Source organism: Lepisosteus platostomus, chromosome 19 (genome assembly GCF_059453375.1).
Source record: "Lepisosteus platostomus isolate fLepPlt1 chromosome 19, fLepPlt1.hap1, whole genome shotgun sequence".
Classification (NCBI taxonomy): domain Eukaryota; kingdom Metazoa; phylum Chordata; class Actinopteri; order Semionotiformes; family Lepisosteidae; genus Lepisosteus; species Lepisosteus platostomus.
Window position 1 is genome coordinate 391,676 of NC_142629.1, and position 24,128 is coordinate 415,803.

At 46.7% G+C, this 24,128-nt stretch overlaps 1 protein-coding gene and 1 long non-coding RNA gene across 3 annotated transcripts in view; one reads left to right on the forward strand and one right to left on the reverse strand.

Moving 5' to 3' along the window:
• Positions 1–24,128, forward strand: part of LOC148644748 (uncharacterized) — a 121,075-nt gene that overhangs the window by 42,897 nt on the left and 54,050 nt on the right. The gene's annotated exons all lie outside the window — the stretch shown is intronic.
• Positions 4,049–24,128, reverse strand: part of LOC148644750 (extracellular serine/threonine protein kinase FAM20C-like) — a 52,901-nt gene continuing 32,821 nt past the window's right edge. Inside the window, exons 4-10 of the mRNA XM_088613418.1 lie at positions 16,951–17,043; positions 12,846–12,961; positions 12,473–12,653; positions 10,414–10,523; positions 9,321–9,402; positions 8,710–8,769; positions 4,049–8,042 (exon numbers count right to left, since the gene is read on the reverse strand). Coding sequence (XP_088469544.1) covers positions 7,787–8,042; positions 8,710–8,769; positions 9,321–9,402; positions 10,414–10,523; positions 12,473–12,653; positions 12,846–12,961; positions 16,951–17,043 — 898 coding nt within the window. The 3' untranslated portion in view covers positions 4,049–7,786. The remainder of the gene's footprint in view (positions 8,043–8,709; positions 8,770–9,320; positions 9,403–10,413; positions 10,524–12,472; positions 12,654–12,845; positions 12,962–16,950; positions 17,044–24,128) is intronic.

Sequence of the window (24,128 nt, forward strand, 5' to 3'; positions counted from 1 at the left end):
ATGGCCTTTTTGAGGACTGTTTGCAGCTGACTAAGAGGCAGAGGGATTCGGGGTGCGGAGCTGAGCACATTATCGGGCGCTTGTGTTTGAGATGCGCCTCATGTACCATCTTCCCAGACATCGGGGCCCCAGAGGTCCCAAGCTTGAGTCACCTCGGGAAAGCTGGGCTGCTTAAAAACGACAGCCAGACTTCACCCAGCGTTCAGGAGGGGTAATCTCCCATCGCTCCCATGCCTGGGAAAAACCTCCAGCTGGGCGGGGGTGCGCTTCGCTTCTGAGGAAGCAATTAGGCTAATGCGGTCCCAGAGCGCCCTCGGACGTGGCCTTTTCTTGAGAGCTTGTTGAGCGCAGTCAGGGCTGGGCCTCTGGCTGGGGAGTTCAGAGTCATTTCTGGACCGCCCCGCACCTACACCCGCTGTTTCCGACGTGCACTGCGTTTATCAGCGGAGACGTTCACGCGTGAGAATGACCGCTCCGCTCCCCCGCCGCGGGACTGCGACGTGACCGCGCTGGGACACGGCGTGGCGACGGGTGTCCGCCGGCAGTGCGGCTCTCCGGGAGGGGGAGCAGTCTGGAGGCGGGGGAGAGATCAGATAAGAGAGTCCCAGGGCAGGGCAAGTGCGCGTCCATGACCCCTTGTCCAGAGGCCCGCGGGTGGCGGACCGTGCTTCCTGCCCCCCTCACCAGCGGGGCTGCCGGCGCGGTCGGGCCGCTGGAGCTGAACGATATCGGGGCGATCCAGGCGGTGCGCACCGTGCGGACGTTTTTGCAGCGGTGAAGCCGTGAATAAAAAATAAATCGTGGAGAATTTGTGGGGAATGCTATTATTGTATTATTATTATTATTATTATTATTATTATTATTATTATTACTTTCAAGATGGTAATTAAGCTCAGTGTAGTCTGTTGTAACACCTTGTACTTCGATGTCTGACTGCGGGTCTCGTTTTAATTAAATTAGGGCTGTTTGGATCACTTTTATAGTAGCTGGGTTCCCAGTTTATTTACACAGGTAAATAAATACCCCTGAATGAAGAAGAGAGAGCCCTCGCCTTCGCGGGAGAAAATCCTCAGGGTATATACTGACTTAGTTAAGCTGTGTCGGTGAGTTACAGACAGACAACGGGGATATTTGTTAGGATGTATAGCTCACAACTGCAGGCTGGACCATGTGAAGTCCAGGCCAGGAAAGCGCCACTAGATGGCGCCAAACGACCGTATAATGAGACTTGTGTCGCGATGACAGTCTGTGACGAGGAGGCAAAGATCTCCCAGTGTGCAGCGCGGCGAGGGAGAGCGCCATCACGTGGGGCAGTTTTCAATCTGCACCGCGTCCGGAGTGCAGAGAGCGGGGGACCTGGCGCTGCTGGGTCTCCAGGCACAGGGGACTGAGGCACAGGGTCGAGGCTAGTCATTAGCTTGTTTTTTTTAGGCAAAATTCCTGGCTTGTTCTTTCTAACCGGGACACGCTTTGTCCGGCAAAGCCTGTGTCCGGCTGGTAGAAGTGGAGCTGAAGAAGGGCTTCTTTAGCCCCCAGTGGTCCTGCTGGTCCAGCTCCCGGGCTTCTGTGGTGCAGAGGACAGCGTCGCTCTTCACCGGACAGACCCCCTGCCGTGACCAGAGCGACCAGGGCGGCAAGCCTGCGTTGTGTGCTGCCTGGCCCCTCAGACGCTTCAGCCCCACCAGTCATTGGCGGAATCGGACACTTATATCTACTGTAGGTCTTCACCTGGAGTTACAAGGGCCTTTACAGTTTTGCAAGACGGTCCAGCTCAGTGCTGGCCCTCCTGGTGGACAGACTCCCCTCCCAGCCGTACGTGTCGGAGTTGTGACCTCCGAGGCGTGGCTGGACAGGCAGGCTGTTACACACCACACAGTGATTGTGCAGCCTTGTGCAAGAGGCACGCGTGAGAGAAACGCACCTTCTCTGTGTTTAAAGATTTATCTGAGGTGTCCGTGGGCAGTGAAGGCGGAGTGAAATCACGGTTCAGACTTGTTCCTGCCATGCGAGGGCTGATGTCACGAGCCTGCCCGTCCTCACTCCCAGCGCTCGGAGCTGGGATCCTTCTGCAGGGGCGTGCCACCCTCTCACTGACAGCACATGTCCCAGTTCGCCCGTATAAAACCCTTCTGTGGTGCCAGGCCGTTCTGTGCCAATTTAACTAGGTAGCGTGATATTCCTTCAGTAATACAAGTGATTTTTATGGAATAATCTGAAATTTGAGAGATTGAATCTGGGTCATTCCTGATATATCACTGTGCCTGAAGGTGTGTGTGTGTGGGGGTTGTTTTGGAGAGATTTATTGTGGACCCATAGGTTTAGGCCTACTCCTCAGTCACCTAGAAAAGCTCTCTCTAACTCTTTATCTGCCCCCCCCCCCCCAGATAATGCAGAGTCATAGACATACTGGCCGAATGTCAGGAGCCGTGTCGCATCTCAGGAGCCACAAACCACTGATCTTTCCATCAGCTCTTATTGCTGCATCAAAGAGCTCCTTCAACAAGAACACAAGGAAGGCAATGAATGTGAGGAAGCCCCATCAACCCCTTTTGGTAGTTAGTGACTTATTGATGCAAAGGATCTCATCCTTTCAAACTATTTCTTGAAAGAGGCCAGGCCATTGACTTCAACAACATGGCTGGGTAGCTTGTTCTCTATTCCCACAATCCTTTGTGTAAAGAACAAGGAAAGAGGAAACTACAGGTTAAGAGAGATGCTTCCCTAGTGTGAAGTGAAAGTTGAGGCTGATATCCTGGCCCACAAGAAAGGGCTGGATTAAACCCTTGGATCAGCGGGTTAGTTGGGCCACATGGCCAGCGGTCTCCATTTGTTTGCAGTCATTCTGAGGCTTGCAGTGGCAGTCGAGTCCATGATCATCGCTGGTGGCCATTTCATGTCATTCCTCATGGGTGAATCTGAATTTCAGATTAATTCAGTAAACTGTTATCAGATCATTCTCTATAGTGATAACACATGAGAACATCCTGCTGATGTCGTGTGTCTCCGACATTGTAATTACTAATATCGCTAAATGTAATCTGGAGAATGGCATTTTGCCTTTTTTAAAGCTTATCTTTTAGTTCCTTGTCAAAGCCATTTGATGGTGTGGGTGCACATTTTGGGGGAAGTGTGTATGTTGTGCAGTAAATCTGGCTGATCCTCAGGGACGCGGCGCCATTCTGCAGCTGAGAGGCTCCGGAGTTGGATTGTTGAACCATGTGCTGCGTTGTAGGCTGTAAGGGTACAGGTGCAGTGGTGGAAATGTGCACGCTGCCCTGACTTGCATTAGTCAGCAACAGGTTTGAAGGAGATTTAATATGTCCTTGAATTTGCTGGAGAAACAGCAATGTTAGATCACAGCTGAAAACAGGATGCAGATTTGTTCTGCGTGTATTTTTATTTTACTTTTGAAAAGGGCAAAATGTGGGAAGGAGCATGTTTTCAGCCTGGGCCGAGAATGCGGCAAAACAGAATTAAGCCAAAGCACTGCAGTGCTAGTGAGGAAGCTGTTTAATGCCTGACAACCTCGGCCTTAATGTGTGGTGAGGGATCTCATTTTGTCACAGGTCAGTAGACTCAAGTCATCTGTAAGGGGAACAGTGTTGTACTGCAATAAGAAATAGGTAGTAGCCCAATCTTATTTCTCTTTGGATATAATTGCACAGAAATGAAACATTTAACCCTTCTCTCTGTTGAACATCCTCATACTGGCAGAGAAGAGATTCCTTGAAATGAAGTTCTGCACTTTGGGGAATGTAAGAACATTCCCCTCAGACTGTTTCTCATTGAAAACGGGGGGATCCCATTCTTAGGAATCTTTTTTGATAGGAACAGAAGACGTTTTCATGGCATTAAAGAGCTGCTGTGAATAGCGGGGTTGTGTAAAGTACATTCGTCATCCATCATTATTTTTGTTAATTGAAAGTTACTAATCACCGTGTCACTGCAGAGTTTCTTGGTGCAGTGTAATTATTATTAGTGAAGCTGCTGTAAGTTGCAATAATTAATATGACCTCCCACCTCCCCTTCTACAGAAAAAACAGAGACATCTGCCATATTTTTGTTTATTGCACTTGTACCATGTTGCAAACAAATTCCACAGAAACAATGCAAAAAGAAACGGAAGCCTACAGCTGCAGAAAACAGCTCTTTATATTGTCAAAGTATTTATAGTTATTTACAGTGAACTATGAAAATCCAACAGAAAAAAACATCTAGTAGCAACTCTGCTACCACAGCTTAGAGGGGAGATCAGAAGTTCCAGTACTCCACTCCCCCCTCAACCTCCTTTTTAATCCAGGTATAAAGAATTTCTTTTTTCACTGTTTTTAGTGAACCCAAACATTCAAGTATTTCTGTCATTGCACAGGCACTGGGTTAACTTTTATGTTTTAATTTATTAATGTTCAGTTTCTTTTTTTAAATAATTGCTTTTAGCATTGCACTCTACTGTTCAACAATAAAGAAATGTACACCCATCTATCTTTAACCTCTCCGGTCAATAAGTGATTGACATCATCCTAAGAATTAAACGGTAACAGAGAAAAAAATACATCTCCCCCTTTTCAGTTAAATCCTCCCTTAGAGTTCAATAAATAACATTGCATTGTAAAAAAAAAAAAGATTTAAAAAAACACAACATAAAAGTATAACCAGGGCAAGTGTCTTCTAGATTTAACGTCCAGGGCAGTCATGTGTATGCTTTGATTAGATCAGTCAGACAGCATGCTGAGGTCGATGAGGTGTTGGTCAGCCATCAGCCCATGGGCCAACATCCAAACACCACCCTGCCTGCCTGAGCTTGTGCAGGGTCCCCTTGGTCCAGTGGCCAAACTGGCATTGCGCCAGTGCCACTGCTGGTGTTACACCAACAGTGCAGCAACCGCAGCCGGTGCAAGTGTCTGTGAGCAGATGGCACACCTTGCTATATGAGCTGCTTTTATGTGGCAGGTTGGGATAATCAGGGACTTTCCAATTTTCCATATAACTTTCCAGCACTCTGCCGTCGGGTACTGCCAGCTAGCCAGCTGCTCTTGCATTGGCTTCCCAATATGGTTCTTCCGGTGAGAGAATGGTGCACAGCCCCAGCTGTCAGGAGCATGCACAGTGACATTTGTGTCTATTCAGATTTAATTGCATTCTGGGATGGGAAAGCGGTGGTCTGAAATCAGTATTTTGGACAGTATCCAAAATACTGTATTTAGAAATCAGTATTTTCTTGTACCTTCACCTTAACCTGCACACTACTACTGAGCTGGACCCGATGGCACTCAGAGTATATACAGTATAATAGTATCAACAGCCTTTGAACTGGGAAGGCATTGTAGCCAGCAGACTTTTCCTAAAGCTCACATTCATTAGCTTTTACAGTTGGACTGGAGCTCACATAATCACATTTTTGGTAACACGTAGTAGAATTCAGAATTAATGGTTTTTAATGGGTGGAAACATCTTCACACCAAAAGGAGCAAAGCAGATAATGACAAATTAACATATTCGGTTATGTTAATCATATCCATGACACATTTACTGTTGAGGGAGCTGCTTGCAGCTGGATCAGTTACATGAAAAAATACTCAGCGATACTCAATACAATGAATTTAGTTTTCTTCACCGAAGAAGACCAACCTCAGAATAAGAATGTGTTTTATTTCAGCATGTTACAGGTTTAAAAGTTCGTTTTAAAGGTGGGCACACTGTTATGGGAATAGCCCAGACTGACAGTGTCACGGAGAGCTTATCCCCAGTTACAGCACTGCCCTGCCCTGGAGTGTCGCCTACATGTGGTCAAAGTGAGAGAAAATGGGCGACAAACTGCTTGAAATCACAGGTGACACTGGTGTTTTCCAGATTTTCCTGAGAAGTTCACTAATGGTTTAAAGAAATGAAGTCCGTATTTTACTTTGCAATGCAAAAGAGTCCATTGAAAGGTGAAAAACAACTGAACAGCTTTCTTTCCAAGCTGTACTGAAGTTGGTACAGCTGATCCGAATCTGAATGTTTGCCTTAATGCTTATGAAGTTGATCTGCTCTTTGGGGCAGCAGGACACGCTACCATAACTCTACTAACTATACTCTGCATCAAGAGGGAAGCCCGGATTGATGCGGAAATCCCAGTGCTCCCAGCTCCCATTCGGACCTGTGCAGCAGAGACCCCAGAAACCAGCACAGGAGAATACTGCTCATCACAGGCATGGCATATCGGACGTCTCGGAGGATCTAAGGTGTGGAATCTGGGCTCTCCGTGTGCCAGGGCCCCTCACACAAGGAACAAACCCTATTCCATTCTAAGGCTTTGTTCGGGCACCATTCCCACCTTTCCACCTCAAAGAAAAAGCACAGCACCTGGGCGTCTGTGCAAGAGAGAAGCGCTTTGCAAAGTCTGACCGTGATGCTGCACAGCGATAAAATAGGACTCGTTGAGATAAAACATTAAAAAACTCTGCAGAGACTATAGAATGAAGCATATGAAGGGACGTTTTGTCTCATGAATTGGGACTAACAGTGCTAGAATGAGTGGAGCAGTCCTGGGTAGTTTTACATACTGTACCATTCACACTCTCGTATTACTGCTAGTACAAGGAATCATCTACCCAGAGCAGGCCCTGATTGGTCCTTCAGGAATACAAAAAAGTCTTAAAATTAACACTGTACGATTTCTGTAGTGATGTGCCTGCCACAGGTCAATAAAATCATGGGCTTCAGAAGACGCAGGAAAACATTCCTCTTTCACAGGAGGTGAAGTATGTGGAAAGAATTGTAAACGTTTCCCGCATTGCTCCTCTGCAGTGCACTTTGTTTAAACCCTCTTTTTCTGCGTGACTCGTGCCAGCAAGGCCGATCTCTGTCTCTGACTCGAGCACAGAGCCATTTCCCAGTGAGAATGCGTTAACACCTGGACCAGCAATACTAGCAAAGTTAAGTTCGATGGAAAAAAAAAAAATGTCATGTTGTCTCCTGTATCCTTGCTCCCCTAAGGAAGGTGTATCAATACTAATAAACCAGAGACTAAAACACAGCAGCAGCTAGACTGTTCACCTGTCATATTACTGCATGGGCTAGGGGCTGTGCCAGGTGTGCTGTAGACTGGAGAAACGATGGCGTCGCCACAGGCTTCTGCAGCTGGTTTAATACCACAGGGCTGTGACGGTGGACTGAAGGCCATACAGCTGTGTTTAACGGCACAGTCTGAAGCTCAGCTGCCATCCAGGCTTCCCAGAGCATAGAAAAGTTGCTGTTTTTGTTTCTCTGTGAAAAAGAGACAGTTTTGCCTCCCCTCTTCCTTCTTCTGCGGACGAGAACCGCACGGAAATTCGACTGTTAGACATGTCAGCCCCGGCTCCGCTCTCGTCTTCCTGCTTCGGCCAGCTTGGAGAGAGGGACGTGGTGGTGGATATTTTTTTAAAAATAAATACATTCTTAATAAATAAATTTCAATGGGCGACTGAGTTTGAAAGGATAAAAACAAACCATGATCTGGAGCAAACCGGCGCTCCAAACAAAGCCTCAGGATGAAAAGTTCCTCTTCTTCCTATGTACCGTCGAATAGAAGCAATAAACCTTTGTGTTCAGTTATTAAGACAGTCTACTGCGTGCTTTATGCATGTTTATATACATGTACGCGGGCCTTTGTATGTATAAACGCACACTTTGCACGGATTGGGGATCTAGACAGGTTTCGGAATTCACTGAATTCAAAAAGTGGCTGAAATAAGACCGTCTTTTGCAAGACTTTCCTGGTGCGCTCCTCGTGCCAGCGCACGGGGGGGGCGTCCCGCCAGCGCTACTACCTCCGGCTGCGGGCGGTGTGCGCGGCGCCGGGCGCGAGGTCGTCCTCCACCACGCTGTCGTAGCCCTCCCTCTCGATGCAGTCGCTCAGCACCTGCAGCACGAGCCGCAGCCGGCGGTCCAGGGCCTCCAGGTGGGGCTGGATGAGCACAGGGGACAGCCGGTCCCCCAGCAGGGACTCCTCCATCAGGGCGCTCAGCTTGTGCTCCTCCTTGGCCAGCAGCTGGAGGCGCAAGTGAGTCGATTTCTTCACCCTGGGAAGAGCAGAGGGGGGGACGGGTTGTGCAACTTGAGAATTGACGTTCCAGGATTAAAAAAAAAATAGATTTATCCCAAAATACGCTTTAGCTTTGAAGCTCAAAGTCTGTTGCCAGCAAAAGCCAGCAGCTGTAAGCCCTGCAACTCACAGCCGCTTCTGCAAAAGAGCAGGGATGTTACCCCGGTGTCCTGGCCACATTTCTGGCCTTTATCCATCACGGCCTCCTAATAATCTCCATGTCTGAACTGGCTTCATCACGCTGCTCTCCTCCCCACTGAGAGCTGGTGTGTGAGGAGAGTACTGGTGGTGGAGGTGATCCCCACTGCCTGTGAAGCTCTTTGAGTAGTATTTCCCAAAAAGTGGAATTATTATTTCTATTTTTGCAGTTGGGAATAAAAGTACCCTCTTTTGAAGGTACGCGAGCATCAACACACACCTGCAGATGACAGGTGCACGCTCCACACGGCTGCCCATTAATGTTTGGTCACATTAGGTGAACAACTGGATTTAGGTTTTTTAAACTGACAAAACATCCAAGTGTTCCTAGTGCCGCGAAACAAAAGCGGGTTTCGATTTGTAATAAGACATGATGCTTTGGGCGGATTTTTTCGAATGTTTCAGGTTCGTGAACTTTGGCGTGGCACGGCAGGGATCTGACTCACCTGCAGCATTGGTTTAAAGGCACCAGAATGGAGATCTCATCGTGGGAATGTTTTCCAAACCTGGGAAATAAAGAGCAAAGTGAGATCAGCAAAAAAAAAACAAGTCCGCCCTGTGAGGATCACACACATAGTAGTGAAGACCACTGGAGCGACTCATGGCTGAAGACAAACCATCGGTGCACAAATTAAAAGACAAAAATGTGTTGAGAAAAATAACTTCCTTTTTTAGCATAGTACTCTATGGGCAGAATTAATTAAAGACATTAATTATACATGCACTGCAGTTGGCTTTTTATGAATTCGGAGCAATGTCATTTGAAGACAGTATGAAAAACAGAACAATAAGCAATGTAACGTCTGCATCTTTAAGGGCTGGAGTCTTGCTTTAATATCCTTCAGGCCGCTTGACTTGCCCCCGTTCTGAATTAATTTAACATCTGCCGACGGTTTCAAAGCTTCATAAATATAGATGAAACGATACATCTGTTCCCAGCTGCAGGCAGGCTGTGAAGGGGTAGGTCTGCCCCTCGTTCCTTTGAAAGGGAAATAAAAATCCTTGGATTTGAGAAGCAAACTGATGGGAAACCACATGGGGGGGGCAGCGTGCTCACCCTCGTCCGTTATCCAGGTGGATGATAAAGGTCTCGTTTCCAAACTTCTCGAAGGTTTCGTAGTGATGGCGGTCCATGTTTCCTGCAGGAACAATGTTAGAGAAAGGTGTAGGTTCCGTTAAAGTCCGCCTCCTCGCCCTGCCGCAATTAGTAACCCGGGGGAGCTCGGGCAGTGTTTTAATTGATGCCGAGCATCTGCAGGGCTCATTAGGTTCTCTAATGACACCAATATTTTCAACTATTATTGGTATCAGTATTATACGACAGTATTGAGATTGTAGTGTCTTCTCAAACTCCTAGTTTCAGACTGCACCTGCGGTTCTTATGCCCTGTCTGCCTTGAAATGCACAACTCATCATCAGCTCTGAGCAGCGTGACATCTGCAACAGAGGCTCCTCATTATCACGGCTAATTATTTGTTATTGTTTCATTTTATCTTGCTCCTCATCTGCTACAGTTCCCATCCTGTACAATGTACTGATTGGACTGTATTTCTCACTCTAGTAGGTTATGTCTCCTTCTGTACATTAAATAACTAAAGGCACAGTGTAATTTACCCAGGAAAACATGCTACATCATTGTACAAATTGTGAATATGTGATGTAAGTCACTTTGGACAAAGGCATCTGATTTTAATAATATGCACAAATTAACCTCTAAGGGGCATTTTTGCTCTGTGTTCATAATTTTTATGCTGCAGAAATACTTTTTTTTTCTCACCGACCACTATAGCATTGAGTCCAACTTTACACCTAAAAAAGCAGAACTGGATCAAGGTACTGTGAGGCAGCATCCCAGACTTGTTTGGAAAATCAGATTGCTGGCACTTGTTGGAACTGGAGATCTGTTTTCAATTAGCTTATCTACTTAACTACAGGATTAAATAGTTCTAAAATTTACGATTGTTTGGGCTGGCCTGGGCATTTAAAAGTAATTCTTTCAAAAAATGCACAAGAATTTTACATGAGAGGGGACTGTAAGGAGGGTGGCAGTCTGAATTAGAGCCGTAAAGGTTTGAAGGAGCAGCTACAGGTCACCTGTGGGTTTTGCCACTGTGTGCCGGGGGAGACAGTATGGCTGAAAGGAAACCCACCCATGAGGAAGTCGAAGATGGTCATGTCCATGATGTCCAGAAGCCGCGTGCCGCTGTCATAGGGTGGTGTCTGTTTGACTTCCTCGCAGTAATCGGGATCAACCTCCCACCTGGCAACAGAAACACTTTCAGGGTCCTGTGTCTGGACACGCTGTACCGTAAGAAAACACAGCACTGGGCCACCACTGGCAGCACCGCACCGAGAGCATGGTACAGAGTGAGGACCCTGGGCTCTCGCAGAGCTTTATACAGAGCAGGCCGTGTGAATATAACACTCCTCGTGTCTTTCCTTTGTTAAACAAAAAGGCTGCAGCAAAGGTCAAAATCTGGCCGCTCGATAATGTATGTAGAAACCACATTTGTTGATTCGTCTCCAGAATGTGAAACGTGTGGCCATGGTATGTGTCACAGCAGTCTGCTAAACTCATATCGGAGGCAGTGCACAGCGCCACCCGGTGGCCAAAGGTTTTATCTCATAAGAAAGAGTCCCGTTTAGCCAACTGGAAGATGGCTCAGTTTCAGGCAAACAATTTAATGCTGTATTCACGACTGTAGCGGTGCTTAGTATTGAACTGTTTCAGGTTGGCCTCAATCCAGCGTTATCTCTGTATCTCAGTTGCTTTTACAGGCTTGCAGCTCTGTTATTGTGCTCAGGCTGCAGCAGGGATTACTTGGGATTCCCTTTCTGCACAGGCTCAAGCATCATCTTAGAGAGATCAAACATGGCAGTTTTAATATCTAGTGGCCACCTGGGAGTAGGAGGCATTTACTGGACAGGGAATCTAGGATTCAGCTGTCAGCTACATTACTCACAAAGTTTTTGTTTCTCCCTGCTCTCTTTTTTGACTCTGAGGTCCGGAGGTTATCTATGCATGCTAAAAAGATTAGGGGAAGATGCAGGTATTTGCAGGGCTGCTCTGAACTGAGTCAGTCTCTGGGATAATCCGAGATTCCTCCCGCTACTCCGTTTTTAAGAAACACAAAAATCAAGTTTTGGGATGGAAAAGTATCCTTCTGGTAGATATTCTGTTACACGTTAGGGAATAAGTGTTTATTTTTAACTAGATTCTCTTTAAGAATGCAATATAAAAATAATACAAAGACATATTTGCGTGAGCGAATAAGGAAAAGTACTTCTCATAATCAATGGGAATATAGTCCTGTATGATCTGTGAGTGGCATTAAAATTGGGATAACCTAGAGCCGAAGCCTGCGAATCGCTGTACTGGGTTTCAGGTGGGCGTGGCCAGTATCTTGGTACCCAGAAGACAGTGCTGTGGGTGATGCTAGCCCATGCTTCAGGAATGCATGCTGTTGATGCTTGCATGCGGTTCTTCAAATGCAAGAACCTGAGCAGGAAAAGCAACTCGGGCACCGTGGAAAGGTGCCATGGCAGACACGGTGTGGTTTAAGTGGGTGTGATCTTACTGTGGACTCACCAGCCCTTCATGACCTGAGTTTTGGTTTTTTGTGCTCCTGTATCGCAGACACTATTCACACCTGGGTCCTCGAGAGATGAACTCTGGCCATTGTTCCCCTTTCCGTCTGCAGAGTATCACGGCTCGCTAAAACCTTCCTTCCTATGCAACCTCTCTAACCCCAGCTGTGTGCGATATGCGTGATATGTCAGCAATTGACTTAAGATGAATGGTTAAGCAAATGTGAGTCTGGGTTCTTGCTAACTCTTTGTGCTCTAGTTCCTTCTTGTCCTGTTAGAAATGAAATGTATTTAGCTTTTGAAAAGAATTAGATGGAGTTCATATGTGTTTTCTGTTGATGGCACTTTCTTTTAATGCCTTTAGTCTAATCATTAATAAGATTAATAATCTGCCTCCGTGATATTTTTCAGCTATAAATTCAGAAGAAGAGGGCCGGTATTCTGTAACATGCACAGTGTGCACGCTGAGCGTTGTGTTGTTTCTGACAGCGAGCGCCTTGAACGCCGAGTGCGTTCTGGTGGGGACCTCATGGCGGTGAGGCTCTGGACAGTGAAGAAGAGTGCAGCAGCTGTCTCTGTAGCTGGGGGGCCGGGCAGGTGGCGGGCACCATGGGCACTCACTCTGCCTTCTTGCGCTTGTGGTAGGAGCGGCGCCAGGGGTTCCTCCAGGTCTTGCGCTTGGCCAGGGCCAGATCCGGGAGGAAGGCGGCCAGAGAGCCCTCGATCTGGTCAGGCTTGCCGCACAGAGCGTGCTCAGTGGAGCAGTAGTACGAGCACTCGCCGTAGAAGCAGATGTTGTTGGCTGAAGAGAGGGCGAAGCAGGAAAACAAATGTCAGGCAGTGGCTCGTTTGTCCTCCCCTCCACCAAACCAGCTTTCCTCTCCTTTCCCTTCCTTCTCCTTTTCCTTTCTTTCTGTTTGAAAACACCTCCCCCCCGCCGCAGAGCAGGCGCACCCCTGCGCCCCGAGCGGTCGGCCCTGCCGACCCGCAGTACCTGGGGAGATGAAGAACGTTCTCCACAGCTTCTTGTCGCGCGTCACGTCCCGGATTTCCTTCGTCATGTTGACCAGCCTCCCCGCTACTGGCGGCACTCTCCGGAAATCCAGGATCCTGGTGGGAGTAAAGGGAGAGGGCGGCGGTTTGAAGCCCCGAGCAGGAAGGGTGTCGTGACTGGCGGTAATGGAGTCGAGCTGCAGGTCCGCGCTTGAGCAGTGCACTGCTGCCACCCCTGCGTCGCTCTGTAAAACCTGCTGCAGTCAGAGCAGCCTCTCGGCTCTGCTCATGGACCTGCATTTCTAGACCGAAGCCCGAGATCCCAGAGGTGAGAAACTCTAGCACATTTCTAATGCAGCGTGTTAATGCGTGGAGATAGACTGCAAATCCCTGGATCACTATTGAAGAGGGCCCTAACACACTGGCTTAAAATTCCCCTAGATCGCTTTCATGTCCTCCACTGAAGACGCGCTGAGCATTTCAGCTTCTTTCAGTTGCAGAGACACACAGCTAACCACAGCATTTCAACGGCAGCTATAAAGATACGTTTATTATTGTAATCTGGGGGAAAAAGTCAGTTCCTATTCTTCTAAGTCCCATTTCAGCCACTCTATATTAATGCATTGAAATCAAAGTGGTTGCTTAAAAAAAAACACAAATGCAAAAAATATTGAACCACTAATTACAGGGACTGTGCGTGTGGAATTTGCTCCCTTCCGAAGCTGCAGATGACCAAAACTCATGATGTGCAACATGTCTCTTAACCACAGCACTCTCACTGCAGCAGGAAAGAAGGACCACGCCCAGAGTGTTTTGCTCACATTAGGTTTTAAACTAGTGCTAGAATCTTTGAGATAAAACAAACGTACAAATATTAACACTGTACATCAAATACCAACGTGCACATGCTTCTGGGGATAGCCTCCCTCTTTCCACGGAAGGATTAAAGTCCTTTACTAGCCCAGAGATCCCCACTACGGCTCCCAGCAGGCTGGCGTGTCTGTGGGTTTGCAGTCCAGCTCTTTACGAGCTACATCAGCTCATTGTTGGCTTGATTGCACCGGTTTTAAAATCTTCTCTCAGCTGTTTAGATACTGGTGCTTTAGAAAGATCTGGGGAGCCTGCAGACACACCTGCGTCCCAGGATCAGGACCTGGGAGCTCCGGTCGAACTCATAGCTGTAATTTTAATGGGAATGAGCCATGAGGCGGTTTATGAAACTGGGAGACGAGTACGGCATGCGTCATTGCTTTGGGATATTTTAGGAGGTGGGAGATCACACGAGGACAGAACAAACAGCTTCCAAAATGGGCATAAGCACAGGAATACAGAGCGACCGTGCAGACGGCCACTGGACACAGCGCACTTGGGAAATGATCTGAGGTCGTGAGGTTGCTTCTAAATTACAAAGAGGGCTGTTCCATATGAATTTTAATAATAGGATGTCTTTCAATTGGATAGGAGTGTAAGAAGTACAGTTTAAAAACGATTAAAGATCCTCAGGGGGTCACACATTCGTGAACACAGCAACAACAGTCTTGACCAGCAGAGGGAGCTCCTGTCTCGGAAACGACACCTTTTCCGTCTTTGCGATGCTGCTGGCGTATGGATTCCCATCACCCTTTGTGTCTGAGAAAGAAAGGACCTCTCCAAGTCCTTTTCACTTCCATACCATAAAAAGATAACATTGTCGAGTGGGAACGATTCAATTTTCTGTAGGGACCATCATGAAAGCCCAGACTGACATTCTGCTTGATGTAACTAAGGCTTGCTGGTATAGGTCTGTTTAATTATTTACTGAAACACAGAAAACATTGTGGCCTCTATTTGCACGCCTAATTATTAATGATGATATTATGACAGATTGTGAAATGCCTGTAGAAGATGTCAAGGGTTCCTAAGTGAGAAATCTAAATTAGTGTGACATGTGTTGTGAGGAATGTATGCTTGTGAACAGGGAATGCTTGTGTGCGTGTCCGCTAGTCTTCACTGCTCCGCAGTGGCGCCAGGGCTCACTGAACGATCTGTGAAAGCTGCTGGCAGGAGTTCTTACGGTGTGAAGTTGCCAGGCTGTTCGGGGCCATCTGTCCTGTTCCACTGGGCCAGCTCCACCAGGGCCACCAGCTGCCAGCAAGGAGCAGCGACTGGCCCAGACCCGGCCAAGCGCGAGAAGTGACCTAGGAGTGCCCGTCTGGCAGATCACACCTGCCCGGCCACACCTGTGGCGACACAGAGGAGCCACTAGCCCCGTTACAGCCGTCAGACGCTTCAGAGTTGCCAGCATCCCTCAACAGTGCCCGTTACATGATAGAGTCATACTGGCTGGGTGACTGCAGCTCACTCATCAGCCGGGATGACCAGGACACTGGCACAGAACTTCCTGGCCAGTTCTGTGATCAGTTCTGTGCTTCGCTTGGCCGTGGTAGAGAGTGTGTACACTTCAGAAAACACAAAGGATCCACAGGGTCTTCGTAAAGGAAGGTATTGGCAGGGATGGATATATACTGTGGGTTTATACAGGTTTTAGGACCCAAGGAGCTCTCTTTTGTGCTGCTCTGCACAGTGTTAGGCTGAGTGCTTTTTTCAGACCTGTGCTCCACCTGCTGTTACTACAGCACTCCACGCTAATTTTATTCATGTGCTTCCATGCTATCAGTGTGCTTCACTGTGCTGTGGAATGCTGTCTGTAAAGATTAATCCTGGAAAACCCTTAAATGGATTTTTTTTAAATCCCCTGCTGAAACTACAGCAGCTGGGGCTACAGAGATGCTGAGTCATGTTGATGCAGGTGACAAAGAGGTGCTGTATTGAGCTGATTTGCCCCCCCGTGAATCCCTGGGCTTTAGGATCCAGTGTGTGTGTGGGAGGTTATTGAGTCCATGGCTGACAGGCTTGGGAAAGTCCTGGGTTAGATTTCTTCTACAATCTTGTCTTACATCACTGCTTTCCTCCCTCTGGCAAGATATGGTCACTGCTTTTGGACTTCCTTCTTTAAATAAAGGCAATTGGCTAATTAATGCTGAGTGTATTCCGCTTTCCACTGGAGCCAAAGGGCATCATGCTAAAGCGATAGGGCTTTAATTTACAGCAGAGCTAAAACAGCTCAGAAACCAAGGGTTACCCACACTGCCTTATATTTAGAAACATTAGTAGCTTTGCGTGCAATTGGTTTCCTCTTACTACCCACAGATATGCTCCAGAAAGGAATAAATTATTTACTATCCTCATCCGGGACAGATGTGCAGCAAGCTGTAAATGCAATGAGTTTCAGAGAAAAACTCATTTTCTGTCCTGCTATCTGAAGGAGTGAAAGTGTCCAGAATAATGAGAGATGTGATTCTAGTGCTGCTTCAAAAGATGGTTAGAATAATACCGCTACTTTAAAAAAGATGATTATATACAGGTTGCAAATGCAAGTTTCAGGTCATTTGTGACAAAAAATGGTTTTACATTTTGCATTCTGTAAATTACAGGCACATACAGTATATAGGTACAGGTAACATATATATGTTAGTATATCTTTATTACTCTATTTAAAGCTCTTGTCTGCACCTCCATTGAGATTCCTGCAAACACATGAACGATGGTGCAATTCTTCTATCTTCTACCATCCTGTGTTGCAGTTGAGTCACAGTAACTCTCTGAATTGCAACATTCAGAGCTGTGGATAGAGGCCCAGTCATGATGAATAATGCCATTGCACAATGAAATCCGCTAAAACAACCAATTTATAATCGACGTTCTTGCACAACGAGTGACAGGAGAAGGGCGCACAAAGTTCGAGACAGATGATAATGAAAGCTAATGAATCCTAAAGTCCTCAGTTTTCTGTATCTTCCTTACATGAGTACAAGAAGATGAGTGCGCAGCGGGAGAAACATCACCCCCAGCCCTCCCGCAGTCAGGACGGATCTAACTGTAATCAAGGCAGGGCTGCTTTCAGAGAAACTGAAACATGTCCATTGTTTCCTTATCATTAGCATAGGCAGACCTTTCCCAGATGAGCATACTCTGTTTTTACATACAGCACGCACACCCACATTCCCCACACCAGTGTGGTGTCTAGCATTTCGACTGACATTTAAAGGTTCACTTGTGGCATTTACCTATCCAGATGAAAAGCTGCGATCTCCGCGTTGTGCCTCTCAAAATCGGAGAAGTAGAAGAAGTCTGGGGGCGTCTCCTGTTCCCTTGTTTGCCTGTAAGAACATAGGGAATGTTACAGATGAGAGCAGGCCGTCGGTAGTTAGTAGCTGAGGAATCCAAAGAGCTCATCCAGCTGTTTCTTGAAAGAGGTTAGGGTCTCGGCTTCAACAGCATGTCTGGGCAGCTTGTTCCACCCTCCCACAGCCCTTTGGGTAAAGCAGTGCCTCCTGCTGGCAGTTTTAAATGGACCTCCACACAGTTTCCACTTGCTTGGTGTCCTGTGGTTCAAGTTTCATTCATTCCTAACACTGGGAATGAATGACCCAGTGTGCTGGGTTGACTTTGTCCGTGCCTTTGAGGTGTTTGAATATTTGTATCGGGTTTTATATGCAAGACTAAAAAGGATCGGTTCCTTCAGCCTGTCAGTGTAGGACATTCCCTGAGGGCTCAGAATGCATCTGGTTGCTCTTCCCCGGACTGACTCCAGAGCACTCCAGAACTAAATCCCCTATAATGTAGTGACCACATTTGCACCCCATATTCTAAAAGAGGCCTGACTAGTGCATATTACTAATTTTAATATAACATCCCTTGATTTAAATTATATGCTTATATCTATATAGCCTAGCACTTTGCTTGCCTTTTTAATTGCTTTGTCTCGACATTGCAAGACAGAGATGAGACAGGACATCAGCCCCTGCCCCATGCTGAGTGATGGTGTTTATCCCAAGGCTGGGCAAAGACCTCCAGAATCTTGCCTTAGATCAGAAAGCTGAAAAACTGGAAGAGTCTTAATGTTCCAGTACCTGTATGTCTTCCTGAAAGACTATGTTTTGTCTAAATAAACCCCAGCATAGCAGGTGTATGGAGTAATTCTTTGAATGTCTATGTGGGATTAAAATTAAAATTTAAGCAAAATGACTAATTAATATTTATAAAAAAATGTCAGTGATGCACTGGTTTACTAACATCGCCTTCCACTTCCTTTTTTTAAAAATGCTGAACACCTCACTCTTGCTCATTCTGAGCCCATGGCTCAGTAATTGCTTCGAGCAGTCTGAAGCAGTCCTGTACAGACTTTACTTTGTGGAATATGGAAAAGAATGCTTACATGGGACCTTTTCTGATCCTTCTTCCCTTTGGTATGGTACTAGGTTAGCACTGACGTTTCTTCTTGAGACCTCAGACTGAAGGGATATACCTGTTTATCGTTCAATGGGTGGTCAGCTGAGCTGGCTGACTGCTTACTAGAGAAAAGTAAGACTGTACAGGAGAACTGGAGCTGCCCTTTCACCCTACAGACAGACAGACGGCACAGGGGGGATGGTTTAGGGCTGCTGCACCAGGAACTGTAGCAGTGAGTCAGCAACACATTCTGCAAAGTACAGAGTGAGAAACTTTCCTGCAGACCTATAGGTGTGATTAAGTAACGTGAAATTACCTGTAAAAACACTTCAATCAGAAACAGCACGGCTGCTTTCCTAATTGCAGTTCTTCTTGAATATTAAGAGATAAGACACAGCACCCTCTATACAAGGAGTGAAAGCTTCATTTGCATAACCTACAATTACAGCTCGCCTGAAGATCAGCTATATGCAGATGGAGATAACAGAGGAAATAGAAATGTTTTAAACTGCCTGTTCTACTCGCTCCACAACTTTGGTGTTCTGATTCCGGGAAACCGCAAAGAGTTGACCTGAAATAATATTTTCTTTTTTTATCTACATGCGTTATAAAAAGCCAGCTTCTGGTACAATTTGTGAACAGACGTTGCAAAGTCTTAATTAGCTCAAGCTTCAACTTGCCTTAATGTTTTTTTTAATGTGCGTCTAGTTTCGAGGAGTCAGTAAATTTAAAAGTGCTCTAAGGACATTTCTTGAGGTGAGACAGCAATTTATTCTGCTTGCCTTTTTTAAGGGATTTGTTTGGAGTTATCGCCGCAGCTATCAGAGTCTAGAGATACATACTGTAGTTAGGGTGAAAGCCTGGCACTGGAATAGAAACGGAGCCTGATCCTGGCCGAGCAGTGTGTGCAGTTCGGTCCCGCACTGCTGCGGTGTTGATACAGCATGTACCACGCTCATTCCTGCCCAGCCTGAGAGCCTGGGCCATCACTCTCTTCAGACCCCCCTCAACGTGCTCCAGCCAACCAGACTCTGCCATGAGGCTCGTTCCTGGGAGCTCCTTAAACTGTGGCAATAATTAGAACCGATGTCGGTTTCTGTCTGGGATTTTCACAATAAATCCTTCCTTAATTGCTAAGATCCACGTCTTTTTTCCTGGATCAAAGAAACTAATGAGTTTTTATTTGCAAAAAAAAAATCAAGCTTAGAAGAAAATTAAAATGAGTAATAAGGCCTTCCTACCTCATTAAAGGGGAAAAACTCATTTAATTTTCTATTTAGTGCGATTTCTTGTACAGTAATAAATGACGTATGTGGAATTAAGTTGCACACTATGCATAGATTAATGTCCTAATTTGACCTTTTGATTAAAAAAAACTTCATTTAATAAAATCAATGGATTTTAAGAGGTATTAACACTTCATCCTAATCATAACCTTGTTTTGGAACACAGAGCAGAAGCAGATGCCATCTTATCAACAGGACTGCCAGCTTGTAGGACTCTGGATCTGTAAATCAAAGCCTCTCTATTCTCTGCAACTCAGCCCCATGCTGAAAGTTTCTGTACCAGCACAAACTGGGAAGAATCCCTAGTACTTTAATTCAACTCTTATGATGAATATGGCGGGACCCTCAAAAAATAGTGACCCCTGATGGTCACAGGGGCTCCCCAAGCCTGTGAGCAGCAGAGATCTTGAGAGGGGCCCAGAAGTGCAGGCCAGCACAGCGCATTCTGAGGGGCCGCGCATGAAGTTCACTTCCTACAGCCCAGATAGGTGTCAGCAGTTGTCAAATCCACCCTGCTGAACTGTACCAGCTTGCATACAAACAAGCTGCTTTTATATTTATTTTCATCAGGTTTGCAGACTTTTACCAGCTCAAACATGGCTTTTGACTGTGTGCGCTCGCCGCGGTGAAACCTGTACGAAGCCGTGTTTTTGACAGGTTTGTGATATCTTCTTCAGCACTGAGAAAGTCTGGAAAGGTCTTTGTATTCTTTGCAGAAGCTGAGATCTGGTTGTAAAAACAGTTTGTTTTCTACCGTTTTGACGATGCATTTGGGAGAAAGAAAAGCTCAGGTAGTGGAAAAGTAAAACCTTATTAGTTGTGCAGACAAGCGTATATATGATGAGCCAAGAGTGACTCTTTCATTAAGGGCTCTGTTTTTTTTGAGGGTCGGAATCCCTCCACCCCACCCCTGCTGCCAGCATCCCGGCCTGATGGGTCTGAGACCTGCAGTTGGCCAGCCCCGGCCAGAGCAGCTGCCACACTGTCCTGTAGGGCCTGGGACCCCACCGGTCAGCTGTGCCCGCGGGGTGACCTTGGCTGCCTGTGGCTGCCTGTGTGTGAGGAGTCCCTGAGGACGGGCCTCGCAGACAGCCCGCGTGCGACACTGAACCGGGCGCCGGCGCTCTGAGGATGTGGTGCTAATTTGCTCCTGTCAATGTGACTGGCTGATCGGATGGAAGGGGTAATTACCGTGATATACATCTGATATAAATGCCAATAGAGGCACACGAACACATTATTATCTGGCCTCTCCTGGCTGAGGGGGAATGAATGCAAACAAGCTGCTGCAGGTGACTGCCGAGGTGCTGCTGGTTTAGTCACATGGATACTTGTTTGTTGGAACAGCTACAAATGGAGGGGAAGCCGTGTGGCCCCTCTCGTTTGGGAGTTAGTAATTGATTGATTTGGGCATCTCACCCAGCTGTTTCTTGAGAACCGTTTGTTCCACACTCCCACAGCCCTTTGTGTAAAGAGGTGCCTCCTGTTTTCAGTTTTAAATGGACTTCCACATAGTTTCCACTTGCTCATTCAGTACATTGGACTAAAGCCAGGGTGTCTTGTGTCCTCTGGTTTGTGCTCCACCCTTATCCTTGGTTATGTAGTTGGTCTAATTATTTAATGAGCTGCATAATTGTAGCACTTCTTCTTGGAGGTGATATAAAGGCACCTGTACCTTTAATGAAATGAGTGTCTTGGGTAATCAAGTGTAAAAATCCTATATGTATATCTAAGTTAGAAAATAATTCAGATGACTGTGTGACTATGCAGTGGGCACAAAAGACATGAGTCCTTCCAGGAAGTGGGATGGAGAGCTCTGTAAACCTCTAGTTCTCTAGTGACGGTGAACTGGGAGTACTGAAGCAGGAGAATGGTGAGCAGAACGCACACTGCGAGTAAAAAATGTCACGGATGGAGCCATCCTCTTATATGTGGCCCTGCTTTGGGTTATAGGCTGAAAGGTGCAAGGAAAGTAGAACTTCTGGAGCAAATCGGTATAACCTAGCTTGAACGTGCAAAATCCATACAGAAGGTACCCCCGTCTAGCATTGGAAATGGGAACCAATAGCTGTGATCATGGTAGGGGTGTGTTTTGGCACTGTAAAACTCCTAAACTAACTAAAATCCTTGACAACATCATGAGCAAGCCTGCCTGCCAACTTGGTTTTGCCGGTTAGATAAACAAGACAAACAAACACGTCAGCACATGTAACGGGGTTAATGCACAAATAAAACTTGAGCAAACAGGAAGGCTGACACTGCAGGGGACTCTCGGCACAACGATGGCGGCTGCAGCTTCAATTAATACAGCACTACCACAGGCTGGTTAGGAGTGTGAAGGTTAGCATAAAACCGAGACTGAAACGCTGTCAGAGTTAATTTTGTCAAAGTCAGAGATGCGGGACGGCGGTTCGCCTTTGTTTTCTCTCCAGTCCGGAGTCAGAAAAAAAAAGAGGACAGGCCTGAAGGATTGCTTTCCGCCACAGGGGAGAGCTGTTGAGCTGCTCGGCGGTCTCGCGGAGCCACACAGACCAAACCTTGAGATTCTGCCAAAACAACAGAGCACTGACAGATCTGAGATTAGCAAACTGATCATTGTTTAACTGTACAAAGTGTCAGAACACCCTGGGAATCTTGCGTGCGCTAACAACGGGGACAGAGGTTTGACAAAGCACAAGCAGAACAGACAATGCTTTGCCTCTCCTTCCATGGCTCCGGGCCCATGGTATCCATTTCAGGGACAGTTAGCGTGGCGGACAGGGGCCTGCTGCTTTCGCACCGCTTCCCTCGGCGCTGGGCGGCTGGCTAGCTCGGGGACGGGCTCTGGGAGACGGACAGGGTCGGCAGAGGTGCGATCTGTAAGGCAGGCGCTGCCCAGCCGGAGTGTGTGCGTGGCGGGGGGGGGCTCTATGGGCGCGTGTGGACAGGGGGTCAGCGATGCAGTAAAAATTCCACTGGAGGCTCGGTTTCCCTGCCTGCTCTTTTATAGCTCTGCAGCGCACGGGCTCACGCTGGCTTCCCAGGTGTGCGCCGCGCGTGATGGAGGGAGCGGTGTAATGCATACAAGATGCTAGCGGAGACCGGCGATCAGCTTATTCTTCTGCTCCCGCAGCGACTGCTGGCTCCCTACCGCCAGCTGGTTCTAAACCCTCCAGTCCGCCGCTGGCGTTTGAAATGAGCCATTGAGACAGGTCACAGACTCCAGGAGGGCCACTCGGCCCGTCCAGCTCATTGGCTGCTTAGGTGGTTCTGCAGCACTGGCGATGGGAGAGGGGCCCCAGACAGTACTCTAGGCATCGTGCAGTTATTGTTTCTTCTTCCAAAAGATGACACTGTATAGCAGAGGAAGCATTTGGAAACAAAACACCACTGGAAATCCAGATAGATCTTGTTAGTTTGACAAAGGGCATTGTGCTTCAGCCTCAGACCTGTTTCTTGAAACAGTGCCATGTGTGGAGGGTTGCTAAGAAAGCAGGGACTCGGGTGATGGTGAAATGAGCCTGCAGATGTGTGCACTGTATTGTGACAGGGGACAGAGTGTGCTAGAGAGGCTCAGGTGTCAGATTCCTTCAACCGGGGACAAGGTGCACTTATTTTCTCTACAGTCACTTAACCACCTAAACAAATCCCAGACTGGCCGCTCCTAGTAACAGATCAAAAACAGTTGCTCATCTCACTAGTATAATGGGAAAGATTAGTAGGTGTTTCAACACACAAATGCCTACCAGGGTGATGATTCTTCCTATCTGTACTGCACAGAAAAAAAATAATTGTAGTGATAGACCTTCAAATTTAATGTTCATCAGTGAGATGCTTCATTTTTCAGCAGCAATAGAAATAAAGGCAGAGGAATCTGATTCAATAGACATAGACAGGGATGTTGCAACCTGTTTAAATGCAAATGAAAATCTCAGCCATTTACAACAGATAAGCTGTCAGGCAGGCAGTGAGAACTGTGCTGCATTTTCCTGCAGATTCACAGATTCACGTGCAGATGGACTGACCCTAAACTACATATTGTAAATACTCCAGACAGATAAACAGACAGAGCTCTGCAAGACGGTCATAAAAAAATCCTACAGGCATAAAAAGTGATAGATTTACAGCTCTTTAGACATAAATCTTTATCTGTTCCATTGCATGGGATTAAACTGTAAGTGCAGAGAAAGATAAACTGTGCATGCAAACATACAGTAAGAGGGATGCAAAAGAAAGTCAGACAGCTAAGGAAGATGCCTGAGCTTTTTTATTGATACAAAATACAGATTTCCAGACATCTGCTCTGTGCAAAAAGCTTTTTATCTTTGGGCTCTTATTCCTAAACAACACAACATTAAGCCCTTGTAGTGCCGGAATATTAACTTTTGGTCTGGCAGTCTTCCTGAGCTCTGTGGAGGTTGCAGTGGCATCTGCAGCTGACGATGAAGAACAGAGAGAGAGCTACAGTACAGTCGCAGCTCTGATCTCAGTAATCCACTCCTCCGGCTGGGCTAGATTCCCTGAGAGCGAGTATCGCTGTCAACATTCACAATTATTTCTTCCTCTGGTAGGAATACAGGATGCAAAGCAGTTGCGAGTAAATCTGAGTATTTTTGTGCATTTTTCTTTTCAGTGTAATATACAGTGCTAGTGTATTTTCTCTTTGCAGTCAGTTTTGGTAACATTGGCAGATGAGAGTAATTCAGATGTACAGACTACGCTGTGTAGTTAAATTTGTACGTATAATA